This window comes from Corvus kubaryi, unplaced genomic scaffold (assembly GCF_017639235.1).
Source record: "Corvus kubaryi isolate FWS band 111438036 unplaced genomic scaffold, C.kubaryi_AGA036_p1.0 37391, whole genome shotgun sequence".
NCBI classification, from domain to species: domain Eukaryota; kingdom Metazoa; phylum Chordata; class Aves; order Passeriformes; family Corvidae; genus Corvus; species Corvus kubaryi.
In genome coordinates this window covers 6,381,918-6,403,824 of record NW_024581130.1, presented here as the reverse complement: position 1 = coordinate 6,403,824, position 21,907 = coordinate 6,381,918, and the positions used below count along the sequence as shown (strand labels likewise).

The 21,907-nt window shown below is 40.0% G+C and overlaps 1 protein-coding gene across 4 annotated transcripts in view; it reads left to right on the top strand.

Annotated features, from left to right (window-relative positions):
* Positions 1 to 21,313, top strand: part of POU1F1 (POU class 1 homeobox 1) — a 29,326-nt gene extending 8,013 nt beyond the window's left edge. For 3 of the 4 annotated variants that reach the window (XM_042037913.1, XM_042037911.1, XM_042037910.1), the window contains 6 exons: positions 11,614 to 11,679; positions 12,449 to 12,562; positions 13,554 to 13,799; positions 15,993 to 16,157; positions 16,768 to 16,828; positions 19,438 to 21,313. In XM_042037913.1, the coding sequence (XP_041893847.1) occupies positions 11,673 to 11,679; positions 12,449 to 12,562; positions 13,554 to 13,799; positions 15,993 to 16,157; positions 16,768 to 16,828; positions 19,438 to 19,651 (807 nt within the window). In that variant the 5' untranslated portion in view covers positions 11,614 to 11,672 and the 3' untranslated portion in view covers positions 19,652 to 21,313. Of the gene's footprint in view, positions 1 to 7,449; positions 8,895 to 11,613; positions 11,680 to 12,448; positions 12,563 to 13,553; positions 13,800 to 15,992; positions 16,158 to 16,767; positions 16,829 to 19,437 lie in introns of those variants that run through there. The other variant, XM_042037912.1, reaches the window with a different exon arrangement.
* Positions 21,314 to 21,907: the final 594 nt, after the last annotated feature.

Below are 21,907 nucleotides of genomic sequence, written 5' to 3'. Positions count from 1 at the left end.
TGTCTGTGTGGCTGGGCTCTTCAAAGGGATTTAGCAGAGCAGTGATGTCGTGAAAGAGCTGTAGACACAGTTCCAAGGAGAAGCATTAAAATATTTGCCTTGGGGAGAAATGAAAACATCTGCATGTTTTCAAAGAGCAAGTAATTCTTCTACACCCACGCAAATTGTACATAACAATTGCTCCATCACTATCGTTTGAGTTGTGTTTTTCTCTATGAAGTGCCCTTTTTTCATCTTTTACCTGAACAATATTTTAAGAGAGGTGCATATACAAATGATATAATTTTACTTCTCACCTTTAAAAGAGTCAGAAAGCCCTCTCTCCCTAACCCCCATTCTCATTTGTATTTGAAAGGAGAGAATGATCTCTCAGCTGTCAACTTGCATGGAGACTGAATCAGCTCAGATCTTGGACAGTGGCTTCTGAATTCTGAACACGGGACTCACATGGTCCTTTGCCTGTGGACACACTCCAGAAAGTGCAAGTGGAGTATCTGAGTTCTTATTTCAGCCTAGTGAGAGTTCTTATTTCAGCCTAGTGAGAGATTTCAGACTTCTCCCCCTGGCACAGGAATATATTTAAAAGCTGTACAGTTTTATAAGTGAAGCTCTGATCAAAATGTCATGGATAGGTCTGGCTGCTATCCCCAGGCTGTCCTCTGATTTCGTATTTTCTTGGGCAAGCTACTTAACACATGGTTTCCTCACCCAGAATGTTCAAGCAATACTTTTGGGGATAACAATGAGATCTTTAGATGACAGGAGACACTGAAGGGCAAAAATCATGCCTCTACCATGATGATTATTCTTCTCCTGAGAAGGGGCACTTTTCAGTTTTAACACTGCTTGGTGATGATTAATTGAGTTGTGAGGATTAAATTTTCAGCAAGAGTTATGAGATACTTTCCTAAAGAATAATGCATTTTAAATGTTACGTGAGATTTAAGAATTAAAATTTTATCTCATATTTCAAGGAATTTTAAATGACCTTCAGACTGAGCCAGCCAGTGGTTTGAATATGCTAATGAAATCACTTTGCTGGCAAGATGTTTTGTTTGGTAATGAAACACAAAACTGCTGACCGTGTTGAGCTGCTGCTGTTTGTCTGTCTAAGACAGTAATATTCATCCATGCAGTGTGTGCAGGCAAAGTTCAGAGATGAATATAGATGACCAGGATTTTCTGGGAGCTCATGTAATAGTGTCCTGTAGGTTTTGATCTTTGTAACCAGCTGATGACCTTTATTTTGCACTGATAATGAAAGAAAGTGGCATTACTCTATCACTTAGCTCCACAAATACAGAAATAACTGAGTTCTCATCACTAATCATTTTAGCAAATTAGAAAGTGTCACTTAGCCCACATCTTGTACTTTCACTGAGTAATGTTTCTGATGTATTGTGAGAATGTTTACTGCTTAATTCACTGCTCAGTGAAGATATCAAAGTCTGACTCCAATACTTTGAATGAATTTTAGTCTTTCTGGGGTTGTTTTGTGTTTGAGTTTTTTACTTTTTTTTACTTGGTCGTTGCTGTCATTTTCATTAGACTGAACCCAGAGGAATATAAATAAAGTTCCAGGCTGAAGTATGAACATTATAGCCATCTTGGTAAAAAAGAGCAAAATGTATCTGCACATGTTGTGATCTGAAGTATTAAAGTTGTTTAAAACTATTAAAATCCAGATCTCAGAAGATTCAGCTGAATTTAGAAAAATCCACAGATTTCTTTTTTATCTTGTGCCTTTACTACTGTAAATCTTATTGTATAAATTATCATAAATCTGGATTAATTCCAAAAGGATGGATGTCTAAAGTTGTAGTTTGTCTGGAAAGTTTTTCTTCCACAGTTTATTCTGTTTGTACATTTTACCTCATACAATTCTCACAGTGCAGCAGATCAAAATATTTGGATATTTATTCAAAAATAACCTCAGGTAGTAAAAAAAAAAAATTAATTTATGAAAGCTCATGAAAGATGCCCAGAGCACGAGGAGAGAATTTTGATACAGTTATTGAAATTCTGAATGAATTTTTATCAAAGGCTGAAGCTTTCTGTTTAAATTTGTTAATTTGATTTTCTGCCAAAATCGTTGAAACTAAAGATTTTGCTTTTAGTTTTGGAACAATTTTAGAGCTGAAAAGTGTTCATCAGTTCTGCTGGTCAGATATCCAAATATAATAGGGAATATATCATCTAGTTTCTCTTTTCTGTGGCACATAATGAGGGAGGAGTGGGGAGTAGGGGCAAGGAGGCTCAGAGCACAAGGGAAGGAGATGAGCACATCATAGGGTGATTGTTATTCCAGAGGGAGAAGAAGGGGGGAGAAAAAGAGCATCCTCATTATTCAGTACATTTCCTGTGAATTTTACCACATCCTTGTCCCAAGCTTCCAATAAAATTGAACAATGGGCAGAAGTATTAATCATTCTCACAGAACCTTATTTCAGTTCTTGCTTATTAGGTGCTCCTCACACTTCCCTGGAGAGGCTTGGGCACGTGAGGCACACACTCTCCTCTGCCTGTGAATCATGGAAAGGTGCTGGCAGCTTTTAGGAAGTGCCTGGGCTAGGACATTTTCTTGGGTATTCCTTCTAATTAAGTTAATTGTTAAGAGCTGGAGATGGGGTCACATATGTGGCATGGAGATGCTCATGAGAATTGTCTTGCTAGAGCAGAAAATTTTCTATGACCCACCAAGGGCTGGACCAACACCGAGATCATGCAGTTCTTTCCCCCAGGAAAATGCAGAAGGTGTAAGTTTTTCAAAGGTGGCAGAGGCTGTAATGTCAAAGGCATCTTGATGTGGTAAACAGTCAAGGAATAATGCTTTGAGCCTTTAAATGTACTCTGAATATTTCAGAATTTTTGACCTCTACACGGAAATTTCTGAAATCCTTTCAAAAGATGGTGAGGCTGGTACTCAATGCCCTCTCAGGAAACAGAAAAGAAATTTTGCTTTTGAGGACATGCAAAGTGAAAGATACTTTCAAGAATGATTTGGAGGGTTGTTCACTGTCATTTTTCCATTGAATTGCTTGATTGTGTAAGCCCAGTTTCTAAGAAAAAGTTGTGTTCGGTAGATTTTTGCACTGTGGGCAGGGGACTAGCAGTACTAGTTTGTACTGCTGGTTAGATTCTGGCTTTTCTGACAGAAACTTTTCTTGCCAACTTTAGTAGTAAAAGAACAAATTCATAGCAGATCTGAAGCGATAGATGATGTGTTCTTAGGTGATGTGTAATGTTGATGAATTTCAGTATTAATGTGGTAGACACTCAAACGGCCGATCCAAGGCATTTTCTAGGGCCAGGTTTGTGATCTCAGCAATCTGGCTTAGCAGCTTTATTCTGGCAAACTGTCTCCCTTAAGTCCTATTCATTTCCTGTACTTTTTGCCCTGCTGTGCTTACACTCACTCAATTTTTCTCTTCCTTCCTTCTTTATATTGTTTCAGGGTGTGTCTAATGGGGCATTTCTGCAGCATTCAGACATGGAAATGGTCAATTCCCTTTATTTCAAATTTTTTTTTTACTTAGTTTTTAATTAAACATGACTTGTTGATTCACTGAATTTGGGGAGAAAGTGTTCTACTAATGAGAGTATAAACTGAGAAGCAGGGGATGCATGTTTTGCTCCGTTTTGGGTTATGTTAAAGTGCACGCGCACAGTACCATTTACACTGCATTCTGTGTACAGGAATATTTACCAAAGCTTTGTGAAAGCAATGTTTGTCTTGTAACATGAAAGGGAAAACTGGGAAAGAATTCATGATTTGACTACTGCAGCAGTAGCCCATGTTTGCCCGATAAAACCTTCTTCGGGTTACAGATCCCCTTTCTGAAATGTCATAAGAACAACGGAAAGAAGTCATTTGGAGAAGAATAAAAGCACTGCCTGAAAAGTTGGGTTACTAGAAAACAGCATTGTGTGGATTTAAATTTGTAACTTGGTATATAAAATTCTTTCTGTCTGTGGAAAAGTTCTGATTTTCCAAAGGAAAACGTGGCAGGGCGAAAAAGACTTTTGCTACTGAAATGGTTGTTATGTGGCCCTGAACAAACTGAAAAATGAGTCAATTGTAACGCAGGTAGTTTTAAACCCGGCCTTTAATAAATGTGAAATCATTGTTAGTGTTAATATTTTGTAAATGCTTCAAAGATGTTAAGTGCAAGTTGGTTTTTTTTCCACATGCTTGTCTAAGCACATTCCCGGTATAGGTCCCCTGTATGGTCCCAGTCATAACTGTTTGCAGTTACGATTCTACCCAGTTTTTCACTGGAATAAGGCTGGAAAGAGCTTGGATCACTTTCATGGAGTGTCAGGGTCTCCACCAGTACATTTGTAATGCGAATCATTTTGAGGAGCACCAGTCTGACTGGAAGCATGAAGAAAAGCAGTGGAATTTTATCTGTTATTTCAGGTTGTAGCTCTTATGGATAAGTTTAGCCATATTTTATGATGCTCCCTGCATGGGGAGCTCTGCCCAGGCTCAGGTTGTTGTTTGAGAGCCGTGGGAACACCACCTTTCCCTGCAGATAACAGATCATGTCTGTGCTGCACGTTCAGGGGGCTCTTTTCTGCAGAGGTGATCTAAAGTTAAGGACAGGTGGCTCAGGGAAACAAGTAATCTTATGTTCTTTTTGGTCTTTATCAAGTAGTCCCACTCAGTCTAAATCAGGCTTTAAGGCTTTTGTTTGCTCTAATGCAATTACACGTTTTTTACTCAGACTCCATTGAGCCAGACTTTGGCAGCAAGACCGAATAAGCTTTCTATAGGTTTTTAAAAGCAAATTGCATTGTGTTGCTCCCTGGGAAAGTGTCTTCCTTGAAAATGTTTTAATCCGTCCTCCTTCCCCATCAGTTGTGAATGAAACTGCCCGTGGCTTACATTGACAGTTTGTGAGTCAATTTGTGTCTTACCTAAGAAGGAAGATGTTTTTTTTCTCCTGTGCACACTGTAATGCACTTAGAGATGTCTTTTTCACTTAAAGTGTAGGAAGTAGACCATAGATCTATGACATCCCTCTGCCTTGTGAGGATTTCATAACATGGACTTAGTCATTCCAGTTCAAGGACTTTCTGGATAGGAAAAACAAGGGGAAGAATTGTGTAAATGTACAGAAATATGCAGATCTTCAGAGCAGTTTTATAGCTTTTACCCAGCCCAGTGAAAACTAACCATGAAACTATGGAGTTAAAACCTGGGAATTTCAGTATTCTGAATAAAAATGAAATGCAGTAGATGAATATTGACACACGAGTATGTTGTACAAAAGTGTATGGGGTGACAGGATGAGAATTGCAGTAGTGTTGGAAAAAAAGAAAGAGTTGAAGATCCCTCTCTCCATGTGCAGTGAAGGCAAAAATGAAGCTTACTTCCCAAAGAACCACAGGTTCTCTGAGATGCATTATTGGTATATATAAATGTATATATGTGTGTGCATGTATATAGATATGCACACACACATACACTCCTCTCCAAAGTGTAAATGTGTGAGTGACTGTTTCAGTGGGATGTGTTTCAGTGGGATTTATTTCAGCTGCAGGTCTATCATAACGATTAGGCTTGTAGAGACTTCCATCTCCATAAGCTCTTTATTTGAACAAGCCTCATAGTTTTCAATTTATCTACCAAAGGGCTTGGAGACCAGGGAAAAGGAATGAATGAATGAATGATGCTGCCAAGACTTAGGCTGTGCCAGATTTTCTTTGTAATTTTGTGGTTCTTGGCAAAGGTGAGGCTGGAAATCCATGTTGCTGATCAGCATGGAATCATCTCTTGGGAAGAGAAATGCTGTGCTCCCATGGAGGAAAATGATGGCGCTTTCCCTGCCTGTCTAATTTTCAGACCTGAGATCTTACTATGGGATGCTATTTCTGAGCTGAGAAAACTGCATGAAGGGATCTTTTTGCCACTAAAACAGACAGCTTAATGCTGTCTTAAAAACCCACAATGGGTTTTTGATTGCTTTCTTCATTATTTTGGGATTCAACCAGAAAAGATTCAGGGGGAGAATAATCAGTCTACTAACATGGAGTAAGGATTGAAGTCAACTTAAGGAAAAACATTAAGGTAAGCTCAGAATTATCCCATAATGAACAGTGTAAAAAAGGGCTCAGTCATTAAAATCTAAATTTTCCCCCATCTTCCTTACAGAATTATAGCCCCCAGTTTAACTGGGGATTCAGCAGGAGGCAGATGGGCTTCACTGTGACATTTACCATCCCAGTGGAGAATGGGGCCTGGGTTTCAGGGCAGAAAACTCCCGCTGAACTTTTGAGGGCACTTGTAAGTGTGGAGAAGGAATGATTTCCTTCAGTCAGTGTCCCAAAATTCCTGCCAGAAGCCTTCAGCTGAACTGTGTGCTGTGAGGTAGAGTCTTAAAACTGACTAAGAAATTACAATATATGGAACCACAGGGTAGCTTTGTGTCAGGCAATCTGCAGCCTTAGCGTGGTATCCACAGAGGGTTGTAACGAAGCTTTATGAGAGGTGCTACTCGTGTTAGAAATGAGCTCAGATGAATGTGAAATGTTTCCAATACCTAGTATTGGTAAAAGTCTTAAGTTTCCAGGATCCTCAAAAATTATGCCAGAAAACTTCATTTTAAACTGAATGCAACTAAAGAAATGTGGTCATAATCAAAATGAAAAATAGTGAAGTTATTAGAAGAAGTAGGCGATGTAGCACAGACACACAAAATCAGAAATTTTTTTATTCAGCACTGTAAAACAGAACAGTAAATAGACAGGGCATGAAAAAACTCATTTGAGGTGATGTCTGGCATGGTGTCACAGAACAGCTTTATACTGCACTGTGAAGGAAAGCTTAGTGCCTTGTGATTGCTGACTGAATTTACTTTCCCAGTCCCAATCAGTCCCAGCTTCTGTGGGTGAGCAACATCCACTAAAGCACAACCCACCCCTTCTAATGAACTCCATAGGTCTGGAAAGCCTGAGGACCTGGGCAAAGCTGGGTAAGGCTCCTCACCTGGGGAAGAAATGGAAATCTGGAAGTGAGCTCCATCTTGTACTTGGGGACAGGCTACAACTTCTTTGCATCTAGACATGAGTTTACAGTGAAACTGTAAGTTTTCTGTTTACTGACTTGCTATTTACAGTGGCACCTGTTGGGATTTGAGAAAAAAAGAATTGTCAAAGAGATGTAAAGTTTCTCTTTTTCTCCCATGGCTTCAAAACTCTGGTAGGTTGAGGGGAGCCCCTGGTAGATTTATCGTGCCCCTTGCTGAGGGAGAAAAGGAGGTGAAAATAACTAAAATGATTTTTGAATATGAATCCACAGACACTGGGATACATTGAGCCAAGCCCAAAGTAATGCAGATGGCAGTTCATTTGATGACAGTACCTTACATAATATTACAAAAATTATTTTGGTTTTTTTGGTATATTTTGCAATCTGAAAGAGCATGTGTTAAGTAGTAGATAACCACTGTTAAAGCACATGCACTGTTTGCCATACGCAGTAATTCTGAGATTTTGTAACAATCTTAGACACAGCCTTTCCCAAAGCACGCTTAAAGATAATATAAAGGGTTCTACAGAGTGGCTCAGTGCAATACCAGTTTTCTGCAATAACACATGGAAAATTGTGCAATAACAAGTATGATTGCTCCTATCTCATGTCTCTGAAGTTGGTGTTAAAATACTAGTTCAGACATTTGACCATGTTTGGAATACCAAACACACAAAAAGCTTTGTCATCTTTAGGTAAAATGTGACCAAACACCTTTGGTAACAAAACCCAAACCAAGCCAAACAAAAAAACCCCGAAGAATGAACACCCCACCTTTATTGCATTTACACAGAATATGTGACTATGGTGCACTGCAGAAATTTTCATCATTTTTAGGGTAACCTATATGCTCATTAGTGCTCCAAAATAATTCCAGTCTCATGTTGGAAAAATCACCTCCTTTGAGTAAAGATCCTGGTTTTACTTAAGATCTTCTGGAGAAGACTTTAGATGCTGCAGTAATATAAATTAATAGGAGGAACTCCAAATGGGTTTTAAGTGACACCAAGGACTCTATCAAGTGTTCCTCTTAGATAAACATTTAGCACATCATGCTTATGTAAAGATATCTGTTCAAAAAGTTCCTCCTGGATACAGCTGCTTCATATCACACACCTCTGATTTATACTGGTGTAGGTTAAGACAAATGATCACCGTGCAACTGCTGGGAGTTAGGTTAATGCAAATTATTTTGCTATAGGTTCTTGACTACTGCAGACTTCTGTTTGAGCTCTCAGACAGGTTGCCTTCCAGACAATTGCCTGGATGAGATTTTGGAGGCAGGTGTTGGCTGTGGAAATGTACTTAGTGTTAAACTTACTTGTCTGTTGCCACCGGCTTTGGAGACGATACTTTTTTTTTTTTTTTTCTGGTCATTGTCCTTCACAAAAGACCTAATTGAAAATACCTGTCAAATCATGTCTCTGGTTTCCCTCTTCTTCCCCCTCCCCCCCAATTAATTGGACGCGTATTGTGTTTGTGTGGGAAGGAAGGAGGCTCTGTAGCAGGGTAGCAATATTGCTGGGAAAAGAACATTAAAATGGATAAAGGGATTTCCTGGTGGTATAAATACCTGCACATGACCTCCCTGTGCTCCAGAGCCCTCCTCTGTGTGTATACCCAGGTAAAATCCTGGAACAGAGTTCGAAGTGCCATTCATCCTGCAGGATCTGCTCTGATAGAACACGGGACAGGCGGCTCTCTTGCCTCTTGGAGGGTATGAGCTGCCAAGCATTTGCTTCCTCAGACACCTTTGTGCCCTTGAATTCTGACTCTTCTCCCTCTCTGCCTCTGATAATGCACCACAGCGCTGCAGAGTGCCTGCAGGTCTCCAACCATGCCACCAATGTTGTGTCTACAGGTACTTTTTGTAAATACTCCTGCTCTCATTTGTAATTTTTGGGTGATACATGAGTTCGTCAAGTTCTCAATATTTAAAGAGTTTAGTATCAGTGTTATGTATGATTGGGACTATGCCAAAGCAAAAGCAATTTCACAATACTCTGCATATAAGTGAATGCGAAAACCCACAACTGTTTGTGTTTTAGCTAAATAACGTAATTTTTCTCTAAGTTTGTTAGAAGATGAGACTCAAATATGCTACCAACTTTGAACAGGTTCAAACGCTGTTGTTGGTATAACTGCAGTCTTCAATGACGTGTTATGTAAATTAATTGAAAGGTTGTTTATTATGCAACCACAGTTCTAAATAATATAAATTACTTTAAATAGGAAATCTATTTAGAAGAGCTTAGGTATAAATATCACTTGGGTGAGGTTTAAAGAAGGAAAAACGTTTCTTCACAAGGCATATCACAAACTGAATCGAGGCTAAGGTTTAAGTGGGATGTTCAAAACTGGTAGTAGAAATCTTGTCAATAGTTTCGAATTTTGTATGTTTGTGTATATAATCCAATTAGATGCATTTAAATACTAGGACTACTTAATCACTGAATATCTGAGACAAAGAGAATTGTCTTGCAGCATTTATACTTCAGAGGTGGGATTCTGGAATACAGGAATTGTCGATAGCCTTCAGGAACTGAAAAAGAAATAGTTTATTTATTTGAAATTGCATTAACATTAGAATTTTATTTGGAGTCTTAACAAGAATCCAGCTTTCTCCTGAAAAGCCTTGGTAATAAAGCATTTTAATGAAAAGAAAAAGCATGTAAGCAGTGAAAACTGATCATCGGTAACAGAAAACAGGATCATCTTACACATTAAGCAAGAGGCTCAAAATATCCTAATAGAGCTGTGGGTTAGCAAGAGTGGCAGGGAATAGGAGAATTTAAATTTTGTATGAGGTCAAATTTATGTGTCTGTATCGCAGCAGTATTTTCTAGATGCATCTGACTTGTAATGGAAAGGACAGGATGACAGCCAGCCCAAAGCATCTCTCACCTGCTGCAAGGTTTAGGTTTTGGTATTTTGTAGCTGCCACCCAAGGACAAATGCCACTGCATTCAATGGAAATTTTAATTGCAGGATCACATCCAGAAGATGATCCTGTGAAAAAATAACCCTGGGAAAGTAGAGGCAGAGGGTGGTAACTATAACGAGTCAGGATTTACAAATTTCATACGTAGATTAAGGAATTGCAATAAATGATGCCGCTCTGTTGAATTCATGTGAGGAGAATTTGTGCACAATATAATGGTGAAAGAATTTTGAATAACGACTTATTTCAAATGTCAAAAGTTTTAAAAATGGATGTAACAATCCTGCATCACAAGAAAGGTGGCATACTTCTGTTCGAGTACTATGCTGTGTCATTCAGCTGATGTTCTGTAGTATCCTCAACACTTTAATTGCTATTATTTAATTTAAATAGCATCATCCTCACTATTTAATTTTAAATGATTATTAGCGAGTCAAAAATTATACTTTCATGCATAAGAGTTATAGTATGTGGATTATGAAATAGTGGAAAAATGCAGCCAGTAAGCATTTAGATCTCAACAGAAAAGTTTAATTGCTCTACATGCATTGCTGTTATTAACACAATCTTTATTTCACTGCATCTACATTAGTGTAAGCATGTTTGTCTAAGTAGATTTTATAACTGTATCTAAAAAGGACATTTTATTGTTATGATTGCTGTTGTAAAACCCAAAGATTCTAATCCCTAGTTAAATAGACTGTTTTGAACAACAGGAATGTGTTCTTTAAGATGTGGGTTTACATATCTGAATGTTCATGAACATTAATTTTTAATATTCTGTTTTATTGCAGTTGTTAAGAGGAGACAGTACATGCTTTTTCCTACTTACATATGAGAGACTGCCATATCTCCATATTGCATTCAGAAAAAAAATGGTCTCATTCTTCAGGCACTGGCTATTACTGAGCACAGATCTGAAATACCCCTGTGAAAACACCAGAGATAAACAAACAGTGTGTTTGTTGGTGCTGGTGATGGAAAATGTTTATTTACGCCTGACTTCTTAAAAGAATCTAGATTTTAACATCTTGTTCCTGTACTGCCTTTCCAAAGCACTTCAGAATGTTTTTTTGTGGCTTGGGACTTAAAAAATTGTGACTTTTGGATGCCTCAAAGCAAATGTCCCAAACTGCTGCCTTTGGAACCCAGGCCTTAATTCACTGTGGGGTTTGCACAACAGGGAGGGCAATTTCCTGAGAACAAAGAATTAGTTTTTGTGTGAGATGGAGTGAATCAGCGTGTGGAATGTGTGAGGAGAGGAGTAGGTCTCCTCCATAGCAGTGCAATGCTTTCCCTGCTCTGCAGTTTGTGTAAACTGGGTTATGCCCATAGATTATACTAAAAGCAATGCACCAAGAGACAGCATGACAGTCCCTAGTCCTGCCTCAGAGGATGCCCCACTCTTCCTAGTGGCAGTTCTCCCTGACAGGTGCCTCTTAACCTGATGGTTGTGGCCCTGTGTTAAATGCTCACAGAAGAAGCTACAACTGCACAGAAGGCACTGCCTGCCTCAAACTTAAAGGCTGTGTCTTGAATCTTGAATTCTTATGAGTCCCATCTGTTTTCTCTTTGCTCCCAACTCGTGCACGTTCGTGCGCTGGCTTTGCCATGACAATGCTGGGACACCCTTGGCCAGGCCTTCACTACTCCGTGCCCTCCTGTCACTATGGGAATCAACCTTCCACCTATGGGGTGATGGCAGGTAAGAGGCCAACCCTCAAGTGGGTGAGATGTTAGTGTGTGGATTTTAGCCAGTTTTCCTTTAGAGCGACCGATCCAAGACAATTGTTTAAAGGAGACGGGATTTGGATTAAGGCTTTAGAAAAAGGGTTAGGAAATTAGGGGTCAGTGCCCAGAGTTTCCCCAAACCTCTCAATCTCTTGTGAAATCACTCTGTACCTTAGGTCTCCCTACAAGGCTGGGAAAGTCCTGCCTTTTTGCTCACCTCAGGGATAGCTGATTTCAGCAGGCAGATCATGGATTTTTACACTCATGAATGCATGCTAGCATCCTGCTCATTGTTCCATGTCCCAGGCTCAGTAAGAGTGAGGAACTTTTATGCTGTGCAAGTATAAGTAGCAGTCAGTGGATAATGACGTGAACCAAATTAACGTAACTCCCAGGAAATAACTGGGACTTGGAAATAATACAGAGTCAAACTCAGAATTTTATTTCATTTAAGAATTAAGGAAATACTGGAGTAAATCAGCATAGACTAATATATCTGTATAGGAACAGAGTGTAGACTTCCTTCATGGTGTGCAAATTTTCAAATGCTCCTATTTCATCATGCATTCCTGTGTCTTTTGCAAACATTCCTGGCATTGTCCAGATCCCTGGGGAAAGTTAATAAGTATTAAACAAATTGTATTGCTCAGAAATTAATTTTCTTTAATTAAAAAATAAATACATTTTTACTCTTCTCCTTTCTTTTCTTCTTTTCATCTTCTTTTCTTACCTTTTTTTTTTAGGCATCAAGCCTGCAACTCCAGAGATGCTCTCAGCAAGTCTCTCCCAGACTCGCATCTTACAGACATGCAGCATGCCCCACCCCAACGTGGTAAATGGTGTCAGCACCTTGCAAAGCAAGTCCCCCTCTTCTAAAGTATTTTTCATTGTTCTCTGAGAAGTGGTTTTTTTTTGGTGGTTATCCTGTGTGAAGTACATAAAATAATCCTTTGGGGTTAGAACCTCCAACACTGATGGGAGTAATCAGGGCAGTGAAGAAAAACCTAACCCTAATAAATGGAGGAGTCAGTGGGAGGTTAATGAAGTTCTGAGTTCTTTTACAAAGCTTTGTGTAGTTTAGAAAATTGGGAAGGATGGCCTAAGAACCTGGATTTTACTGGCTGATTTTTTTACTGATTTTACTCCAGGTGCACTGAGGAATGTTAATATTTCTCCAGTAATTCCCCATCCTTTAGGTTAGAGACTTTTTAGCTCTATGTACAACATTTAGGGGAAAACCAACCTTCAGTCTTAACTGAATCTCCTTGTTAAGTCTGACATTTGTGAACAAAAGGTAGTGAAAGATAGTTCTGTTTTGTCCTTGAGCAATTTCTTTTTAAATCAGTGGAATCATTCTGAATGAGTTCTGTTTTTTTTTTTTCTCTTTAAGCTCTTACTTGTGTACTTTCCTCAAAGAAATTTTATGCTACAGCTAAGCTGAGATAGTACCTTGTCTGAGCATCAAATGGCATTTACATGGGAATATTCTTTGTACCAGAAAACAGAGACTGGCAAATTTTAAATGACTCAAAATGACACAGATCCATCAATCTTGTTGTGCCACTTATTTCCAGCTTAGAGCTTGGATTTTTCTTTCTGTAAATTTAGGCCATTTGCCTCTTATTTAAGTGCTTCAGAATTGGCTAAGTAATAGGATGGCTGTGGCTGGTGAAAGGGGCTGTTGATGTGCTGGGACAAGAAAGAGAAAATATATCCTAGGAAATTCTAACTCTTGGATTCTCTCACGTATGTTATGGAATAAATATGGATTATGAGGTGGTGAAGGGAGGTTTTTAGCGTGTAGCAGTAGAGAATCACTGCAATGAGCTTTCTCTTGGTGTTGCTCAGGTGGTCTGACCCCTTGCCTCTACAAATTCCCGGAGCACGCGCTGAGTGCCAGCTCCTGTGCCCTGGGCCACGGCTTCACCCCCATGCCCCAGTCCCTCCTCGCGGACGATCCTGCTGCCACGGACTTCAAGCAGGAGTTCCGCAGGAAGAGCAAGTCTGTGGAAGAGCCCGTGGACATGGACTCCCCTGAAATCAGGGAGCTGGAGAAATTTGCCAATGAGTTTAAGCTGCGGAGAATTAAGTTGGGTATGTGCTTTATGATCAAAAGGCTGCAAGATTCCAGTAGAAGCCCAATTATTTCTGAGTGTTTTATGGTTTGGCCTCTGCCATTGTCTGGTTATAACTCTAATCGTGCCTTGTCCTGCAAAACTTCCTCCATTCCTAGAAGACTTGCATGGAATTAATGAACTTCAGCTTTTAGTTTGGAGAAAGGGACTTCAAAATTTCCTGCCCTTAAACTATTTGTCTTAAATGTAGAGAAAATGATTGCTGTTTGATAAATTACATTCAGTGTCAGGTGCAACATTTTGCACAGCTCCAAATTATCTGCAACTTAGGGCAGGACAGGCTCTAACCTCTCCTACCCATCCTCTTCCCCATGGAGTGATTCCTCTGATGGTGTGCTGCCATTTCACTACACAATGGGTGACATCCATGGGAAATCCTTCACACTAGTAGGAAACTTATCTTTCTGGTTTATTTTTTTGTGCCAAGTCACAGTTGGGCAGCAATTGGTATCTTTGTTGCTGTGACATAACTGCTGAGGACAAAGGCAGGCTGAGCCATGCCTTTCTTGACATTGTCACATATAACATTGGATCAGAATTATAGGGAATCCTTTTCTTTTATAGATCTAAAAAAATGGTAAGATTATTTGGGGTATGTGTGTGCTATCCCAACAGCTAGAAAGCCAGTGTGTTCCATTTGCAGTCTAAACTGAAATAAATTAGGGTTTAAAAAATATTTGCAAACTATTTTTTCCTGTATATCCTGTATTAGATGTCAGCCACACCGATGGAAAGCATTTGCCAGGCTGCACATAGTAAATCGCTGCATCTTCATCCTGAATTTTTGAGGGAGCAAAACTTCCTTTGTTGCAAGCAAACAACATGGATCCTGTAGAATGGGAGAAATGCAATATGCACAGGAAAAATAATCCGAGTTTGAGCTTTAAACGGGAGAGCAGAGTTGTGGGTCTGAGACTGAGAAACACAGGGTTAGTGCGATCAAAAAGGAGGTTAAAAGGTGCCTTATGGGACATTCAGCATCTAAAGAGATGCTGCCTTGTCCTGGCACCAAAGCAGAAGAAGAGGATGAGGATCCAGCCCCCCAGCTGTAGGAGCTTTGGGGGGTTCAGTCTGGACCGGGCGTAGACAAGACGGCGAGGACAGACGGTGACGAGAGATCTCTGAAGTCAGATCTTGGAACATGCGGTTTATTGCAAAGGGCGTGGGTATAGGGGCACTGCTTAGAGCTGCAGCTGGCAGCTCTGAGCAGGCCCAAGAGAGCAAGAGAGTAAGCGGGTAAGAGAGAGAGAGAGCGAGAGGAATGAGAGTGAAGAAGAAGTGATGAGAATAGGATGGAATGGTGAAGTCCTGGTTACAATACAATAAGTCATCTTCTGTACTGAATATTCTAATTGTCACTAACCAATCTAATACAAGATACAAATCCTGTAGCATTTACATACAGCCTATAAGAGTTCTTACATTACCATAGAGTGTTACATCTTAACTTCTAAAAACTACTCTTTGGACCCCTTCTGCTGAGCTAGTAGGGTCTGCTCTGACCCTTGGACCTGCCTGCAAGCAGAGGGTATTGTTCCATCAAGAGGGGATTACCTTCAGTCGGCCATACCATTGTTTTCCAGTTGTTCAGTAACTAAGATTTGGTATTTCAAAAGTGGCTTTCATTTCGATGTTGCCTGTAGTTTTCATATTCCCAAAATCTTTTGTCAGGCAATCATATTTATAAGGCTTTCCTGTTTCATCTTCCCCAACACCCAGCCGTGACAGATCCCCATTCAGAGCACTGAACAGGGAGCTGCTGATGCAAAGTCAGAGTCTGCATGGAAACTGCAGCATTTCTCTGGTGACTTCAGCTCAGTTGTTGCAACAAATAACAGGAGACCAGCAGTGCCTCTAGGGATGAGCTCATTGCTGTTGCACCATCTACAGAAAGACATGTGGTGTCTGGATCCTTCTCAAATCCCTAATCTTGAAGCATGAAATGCCACTCAATCAGTGTAACACTCCACAAAAACCACCAGGAGACTGAACACGGCTCTGAGGTGAGCTCAGCTGGCCACAGAGACCTCTGCAGGAAGCTCAGCCTGAAGGCACTGCAGCACACACTGTCCATATCTGGGCTGAGCATCTCAAGGAAAGTAACCCTTCCTAGAAAGCTTCAAAGTTGCTGTTTCCTGTTTGTTTTTGCCAGGTTATACACAAACCAACGTTGGAGAAGCGCTGGCTGCTGTGCACGGCTCTGAGTTCAGCCAGACAACGATTTGCCGGTTTGAGAACTTGCAGCTGAGCTTCAAGAACGCGTGCAAACTGAAATCCATCCTGTCCAAGTGGCTGGAGGAAGCAGAACAAGTGGGAGGTAGAGGATTAAAATCGGCTAAGTATTGATTTACACTTCAGGCAGAATCCTATATAAATGTTTTAGGGCTAGTATGTGTCTTCCACAGAGTAAAGGTTTGGTTTTACCAGCTTTAAATGCTGAGACATGCTTGTATTGAAGTACAGTTATCCTTTTTTTGAATGAGCAAGGAGAGGAAATCTAAAATATATGGAATGTTCACAGCAGCAGAAACATCAGTTGGTCTGCTGGAAGAAATTTCTTCCGGTCCCATCCCAGCAAGCCAGTTCCAATCCTGTAGACAGAGTAGGATCCGCAGGACAGCCTACTTAGCAGCAGACAGAGATTTTTTTACTAGCAAAGGACTCTTGCTTCTGACTGTTTTTGCCTATAACCATTTATAGTTGGAGGTAAAACAATGACCTACCATCCTAAGAATGGATAGATCTTGTGTGTGATGCTCGTTTGATTCAGCAGCATTTTCTGTTGTGCTTTCTCCTTCCCTCAAAGACAGTGACTATTTTTCTGGCAATAATTGTGCTTGTTTTCCAGTCCCTGTGGAATGTAACTGCCAGGTTTTGTTGTTTATTTGGGTTTTTTTATTGTTTGTTTGGGTTTTTTTTTAATACAGCTTTGTACAATGAAAAGGTTGGAGTGAATGAGCGGAAGAGGAAGCGCAGAACCACCATAAGGTAATAAATATTTAGGTTATTATAGGTTAGAAACGATTTTGGCTAAGATACTTCTTTTCCATCTGTCAAAATTGAAGTGCTATTTTCTATTAATGAATGTCTACATCTCAGGCTTCTAAAAGTTTCAATATTTGGAAACATTCTACTGAAAAATAACAGCATAACCCTCCAGACCCCAAATTCATTCCAAAGATACTATTTTTTTTCAACAACACACTTTGATATGAACATATATTTCTAATTCTGTCAAAATTTTATTATATCTGTAGTGAGTAAGTTATCAGAGCACCCTTATTTCCATTTTGGGAGATTCTACATTACACCAAAATAAATTGCATTATTTTGGTGTAATAAATAAACATACAGATTAAAAAAGCCATATAAATTTGCCAGAGAACTGAGGTCCAGTTAGTTTGAGGGAAAGCTTTTGTATGTCCTGTTGCATCCCTGTCACTGAATTCTTTGACATTCCAAAGAAACACTTTAATGAACTAAAGGGAAAAAACCAGAGTTGTTCTAGAAACATCTTCCTTTGTTTCTCACAACTCTGGTGGCCATCATCTACCACCTCTCTAGCCTCAACTCCATATGGAAATTAAGTAGGCTGGCAAAACATATTATAAAAAAAATTACCAGAAAGTCAAAATGAGAGTGTGGAGTTCCTTCTCCTTTAGATATCCCAGATTCCTGTATCCTTTGGTAAAGTTGTATTCACTCAGGGGCCTGTAAGGAGCTGTAGTTTTCTTCTCCAGGAAGGGAATTTGTGTCTGGAGAGGACCCTGGAGCTGTTGGGCCCTGCGCCTTGCAGTCTGTTCCTGGAACATGGGTCATCCCCGCTGTGCAGTGCCACCTCATGGAGATGTAGGCTGCTCTCTTGTCCCACAGCCACAACCTGTACCTTCCCTGCTCACACTCAACTTGAGACTTGTTTCTTTGAGTCACAGGATCATAGATGGTTTGGGCTGGAAGAGAACTTCAAAGGCATCTCTCTGAAATTAAAGATTCCTCTGAAGGGATGCTTCTCGGTTAGGAGTGAGTTGGGGATGGAAAATGTTTCACAGCTCATTTCAGCACCTCACAAGAGATGAAGCTTTACTCTTGAGAGGACACTTTCTCCTTCCAGCTTCTCTACAGGCCAGTGAGGACTCGAGTGGCAGTGCCGAGACCTTCCCCATTCCATGGAGCATGGCCTCCACAAGAGCTGGGAGCTGAGAGCATCTCTGTGCCCCTGGCCAGAGGAACCCACTGGAGACTGTTCCTCCAGCAGTGTGGGCTTTGGTTTTTAACACCTATTGATAAAATCAGACCTTACATTATGCATTTTTACATCTAACCCCGCTGCAGGGGGAATAACAAGCAGGGCAGGTTGCAAGAGCACGGATAATTGAGAAGTTCAGGACAAAATCCTGTGTAGTAAGAAAATACTAATTATTCCTTTGAAGGTATACAGCACCTCAGTTTAAAGACCTGAAATGAATCAGGGAGATTTTTATCTGAACTCTAGCCTTACTCTTAACCACTCTTAATGAATATTTGAAGACAAATTAATGGTATAAGAAAAATCTCATGAACTAAATTAAGTTAGACCATAGTAAAAACTACTAAATTTGAATTTGTGGAAAGTATTTTATTTCATACTTTGCTCAAAACCTAAGAAGTTGTTAGTCAAAAGCAGCAATGTTTCTATAGTTCTGTATGTGCAGAACACCATGCTATTAATTAGGCAGTTTTGTTAAATATTAGTAAATATTGCAAAATTGACCTGTAAATTAAAGACCAACAGATGAAGTAACTAGAACTCGATACCGTGTGCATTCCTGTAGTGGAAATACCTGAGCCTAACTTCCAGAATAAAGCATGAAGTGCCCTCTTGTGTCCAAAGAAATTTACAGCTACTGCTGAGACGATGCCTCCCGGTGGCACACGAGCATGTCGCAGATGTGTTTTTTGAGAGTATGTAACAGAAACTGGAAGCAAATTCTATCTGAAAATAAGAAAAATAACAGTATTAAACTATTCTGTTTGGTGAACTACTCAACTTTGGTCGCTGCTGACTCTGAGGAACAGATTAGGGCAGACATTTGGAAAATATGATGATGGCTAAAACAGCTGGCCATAATCCCTGTGATTTCTAGGAATACTCTAGTGCTGTCTCTATAACTAAGTGATGGAGCTCTTCCTCTTTGTAAACCCAAATGATTTGATACAACCAGGTAACTCCACTGATGTGCATTTGCTGGGGTAGAAGGGTGGTCAGGCTTGCTCCGATTACTGTGACCCACTCATGACTAGTTAGTAGCTGTATCTCCTAGATAATATCAAGAGGCATTAAATATCTCATAATTAACACTGAAATTGCACCGAACTTGATGCTATTTTTGCCTTTTAATCACCCCATGCTGAAATTCTGTACAATGTCACACTGCTCGTGTCAGCAGAGAACTACAGAATACTTTTAGTGCTTTGGGTTTCCTTTACGTAGAAAAAGATGAAACAAACCAAGTCACTGCTTTCAGTGCTGTTACTTGATCTTTCTCTTAAACCTAGTGGTGGAAGCCTGAATGTGCAGAAAAGTTTTTTAAAGGTGAAATTTTATTCCCTTTCTCCAGTATCGCTGCCAAAGAAGCCCTGGAGAGGCACTTTGGAGAACAAAGTAAGCCTTCTTCTCAGGAAATCGTGAGGATGGCTGAGGGGCTCAATCTTGAGAAAGAAGTTGTGAGAGTTTGGTTTTGCAACAGAAGACAAAGGGAAAAAAGAGTGAAGACCAGTTTACACCAGAACACCTTTAGTTCTATTATCAAGGAGCACCACGAGTGCCGGTAAAGCTTTTCCATGTACAGATATGGATGTTGGTTTTGCTTTTTGTAAGTATTTTAAGTACTATGCTTGTGGAAGACCCACGTTTAGTGTGTAAGGTTGGAAACTAAATCCTAGAGTGTCTGTTTAAAGATTTTGAGGTCTTTGCAAGGAATCTATCACACATTGTTCAACTAGAAACGCTTCCCGAATTTCACAGGTAGCTGCAGCTTCCCTGCGCTGTGCCTTTCTTGCCTCTGTGGTACAAGTTAATGACTAAATGTATGTGTGTTGTACATGGAGAGAGGTTGCAAAGCTCAGTGTCAGCAGCTGTAGCACGGGAAGGATTTTGCTGTCATTAACTGAGGCAGTGTGAGCTCACCAGGACAGAGGTGTCACGCTGCTCCTGCTGGGTGCTCTGTCTCAGCCCAACATTTGACTGCCTTGAATGATTGTCAAGTAGAAGAGGCTTTGTTAATGCTTGTTATCAAAGGTAATCCTTGCTAAGTTGTTATGTGCCTCAAAGTTTGGTTTGGATAGGCTTAGCTATAAAAACAGGAATACAGATTTACCTGACCTTAAGGCTTTGTGGCCTGAGGGGAAGAAAAATAATTATCAGGGGTTTTATTACATTGGGCTTTCTCTGCGTTGTACTTTCTTCTGATTAAAACCATGTGTGTACATACTTACACCAGAGATGGTGTGTTAAGCTAAAAAGCATCCAAGAGAAGAATTTATTGCACTGCACATTCCCACTCTATATTACACCCCACTAATTGAAAATAATCCCTTATTTGTCATCCTCTAGCCTAGAGAGAGAATTGAGGGAAAAAAATACCAGTGTCAGAGCTCCACCTATCAGGCAGGCTCTAAGAAAACTGAATTAATGACTGTAGTAGTCACCAGGGATAGATTATCCAGCCATCTCATCAGCCCTGCTCATTGTTATGGGAATTAGCCCATTACTGTATAAGTATTTTGATTGTTTTCCCAGGACTGAAATTAAGTGAGTACACGCAAGTCGTACTGGCCAGATACATTTTATTTTTCCATAAAACAAACCTGATGATTTAGAAAATGTCTATATAATAGGCCCACAGAAAGCCAAAGGAGTTTAATGTTCAAGACCACTTAGAAGCAGCATGTACAAGTTAAGTGTTCACTCTCTAGTGTACATTAAATTATCTCTGATACTTACTACAGTGACCGTAAGCATATTCAGCTGTGGAAATCAGGCTCCTGCAATTCTAAAAAAATATTTTTTTATGGATGAATGAACCACTCTAAGCCCTTAATTGAGAAGAAAGCCTCAGTTTAATAACTCAAAGGGGAGAAACTGTGGCTATGTGCTCTCTTCAGGCTGCTCTTATCACTAGCACAGCTCACCCACTACAGCAGAGACCAGGGTGTAGAGTTTATCCACCACAGGTTATCAGCAGATCATGAACTTCACACAGGATGGAAGTAAGTTCAGCTGAGAGGATTAGCACTCAGCAAAGGTGGTGGCATGCATTTGTGTACCTTTCATGTGATGTAGTGAAATGTTATGTATGTTGAAGTTACTATCTGATATATATAAACTTTATTTATATTCTAAATTATTTTCTTAATTATAAAAGGTTTCCAAGAGATGCTGTCAGCCTGTACTTCCCAACCTCCCCATCCAATAAAGTATTCCTATACATTTGGTACTCCAGGTAGTGGTTTGTAGTTCTGTTTTAGTAACACTTTACTGTTTTTAGCTGTGTGGCATGCTGAAGAGCATTTTAGAATGCTGTAACAGTTTATTCCAGAGCAGCCTCATTGTAATGTGGTGGTTTCTTGCCCCTCAAAAAGTCTCACAAGTGAAAGCTAATTGCAGCAACAGAGTAAAATAACACAAAAGGTGGCACATAACACAATTGTCTTGTAAAGGAATGACAAAAGGCCAAGGGGAGAAGCAGCCACCATTTAAACACACCTAGCTGTTGCCACAGAAATAAAAACAAATTAGAGCAGAATTGTTTAAAGAAGAAAAGCTGGGTGAAATCAATTTCAAGTGCTGCAGCTGCAGCCATTACTTACAGAAAGTGACAATTCACTTTTTTTTTTTCTCTAGGAACAACTTAATTACCATCAATTACTCTTGGCTGGGGGGAAAACCAACCTGGGTATAAAGGAGGATTTCCGAGGGGTAGCTTTACAAACCTGCAGGAGTTTAGTTGGCCGTTTAGCCAAGCTGTGCTGCACTGTTTTTCTTTGAGATATTTGTGGGGGATTTTTTCTTGCTCTTCTTTTCCCATG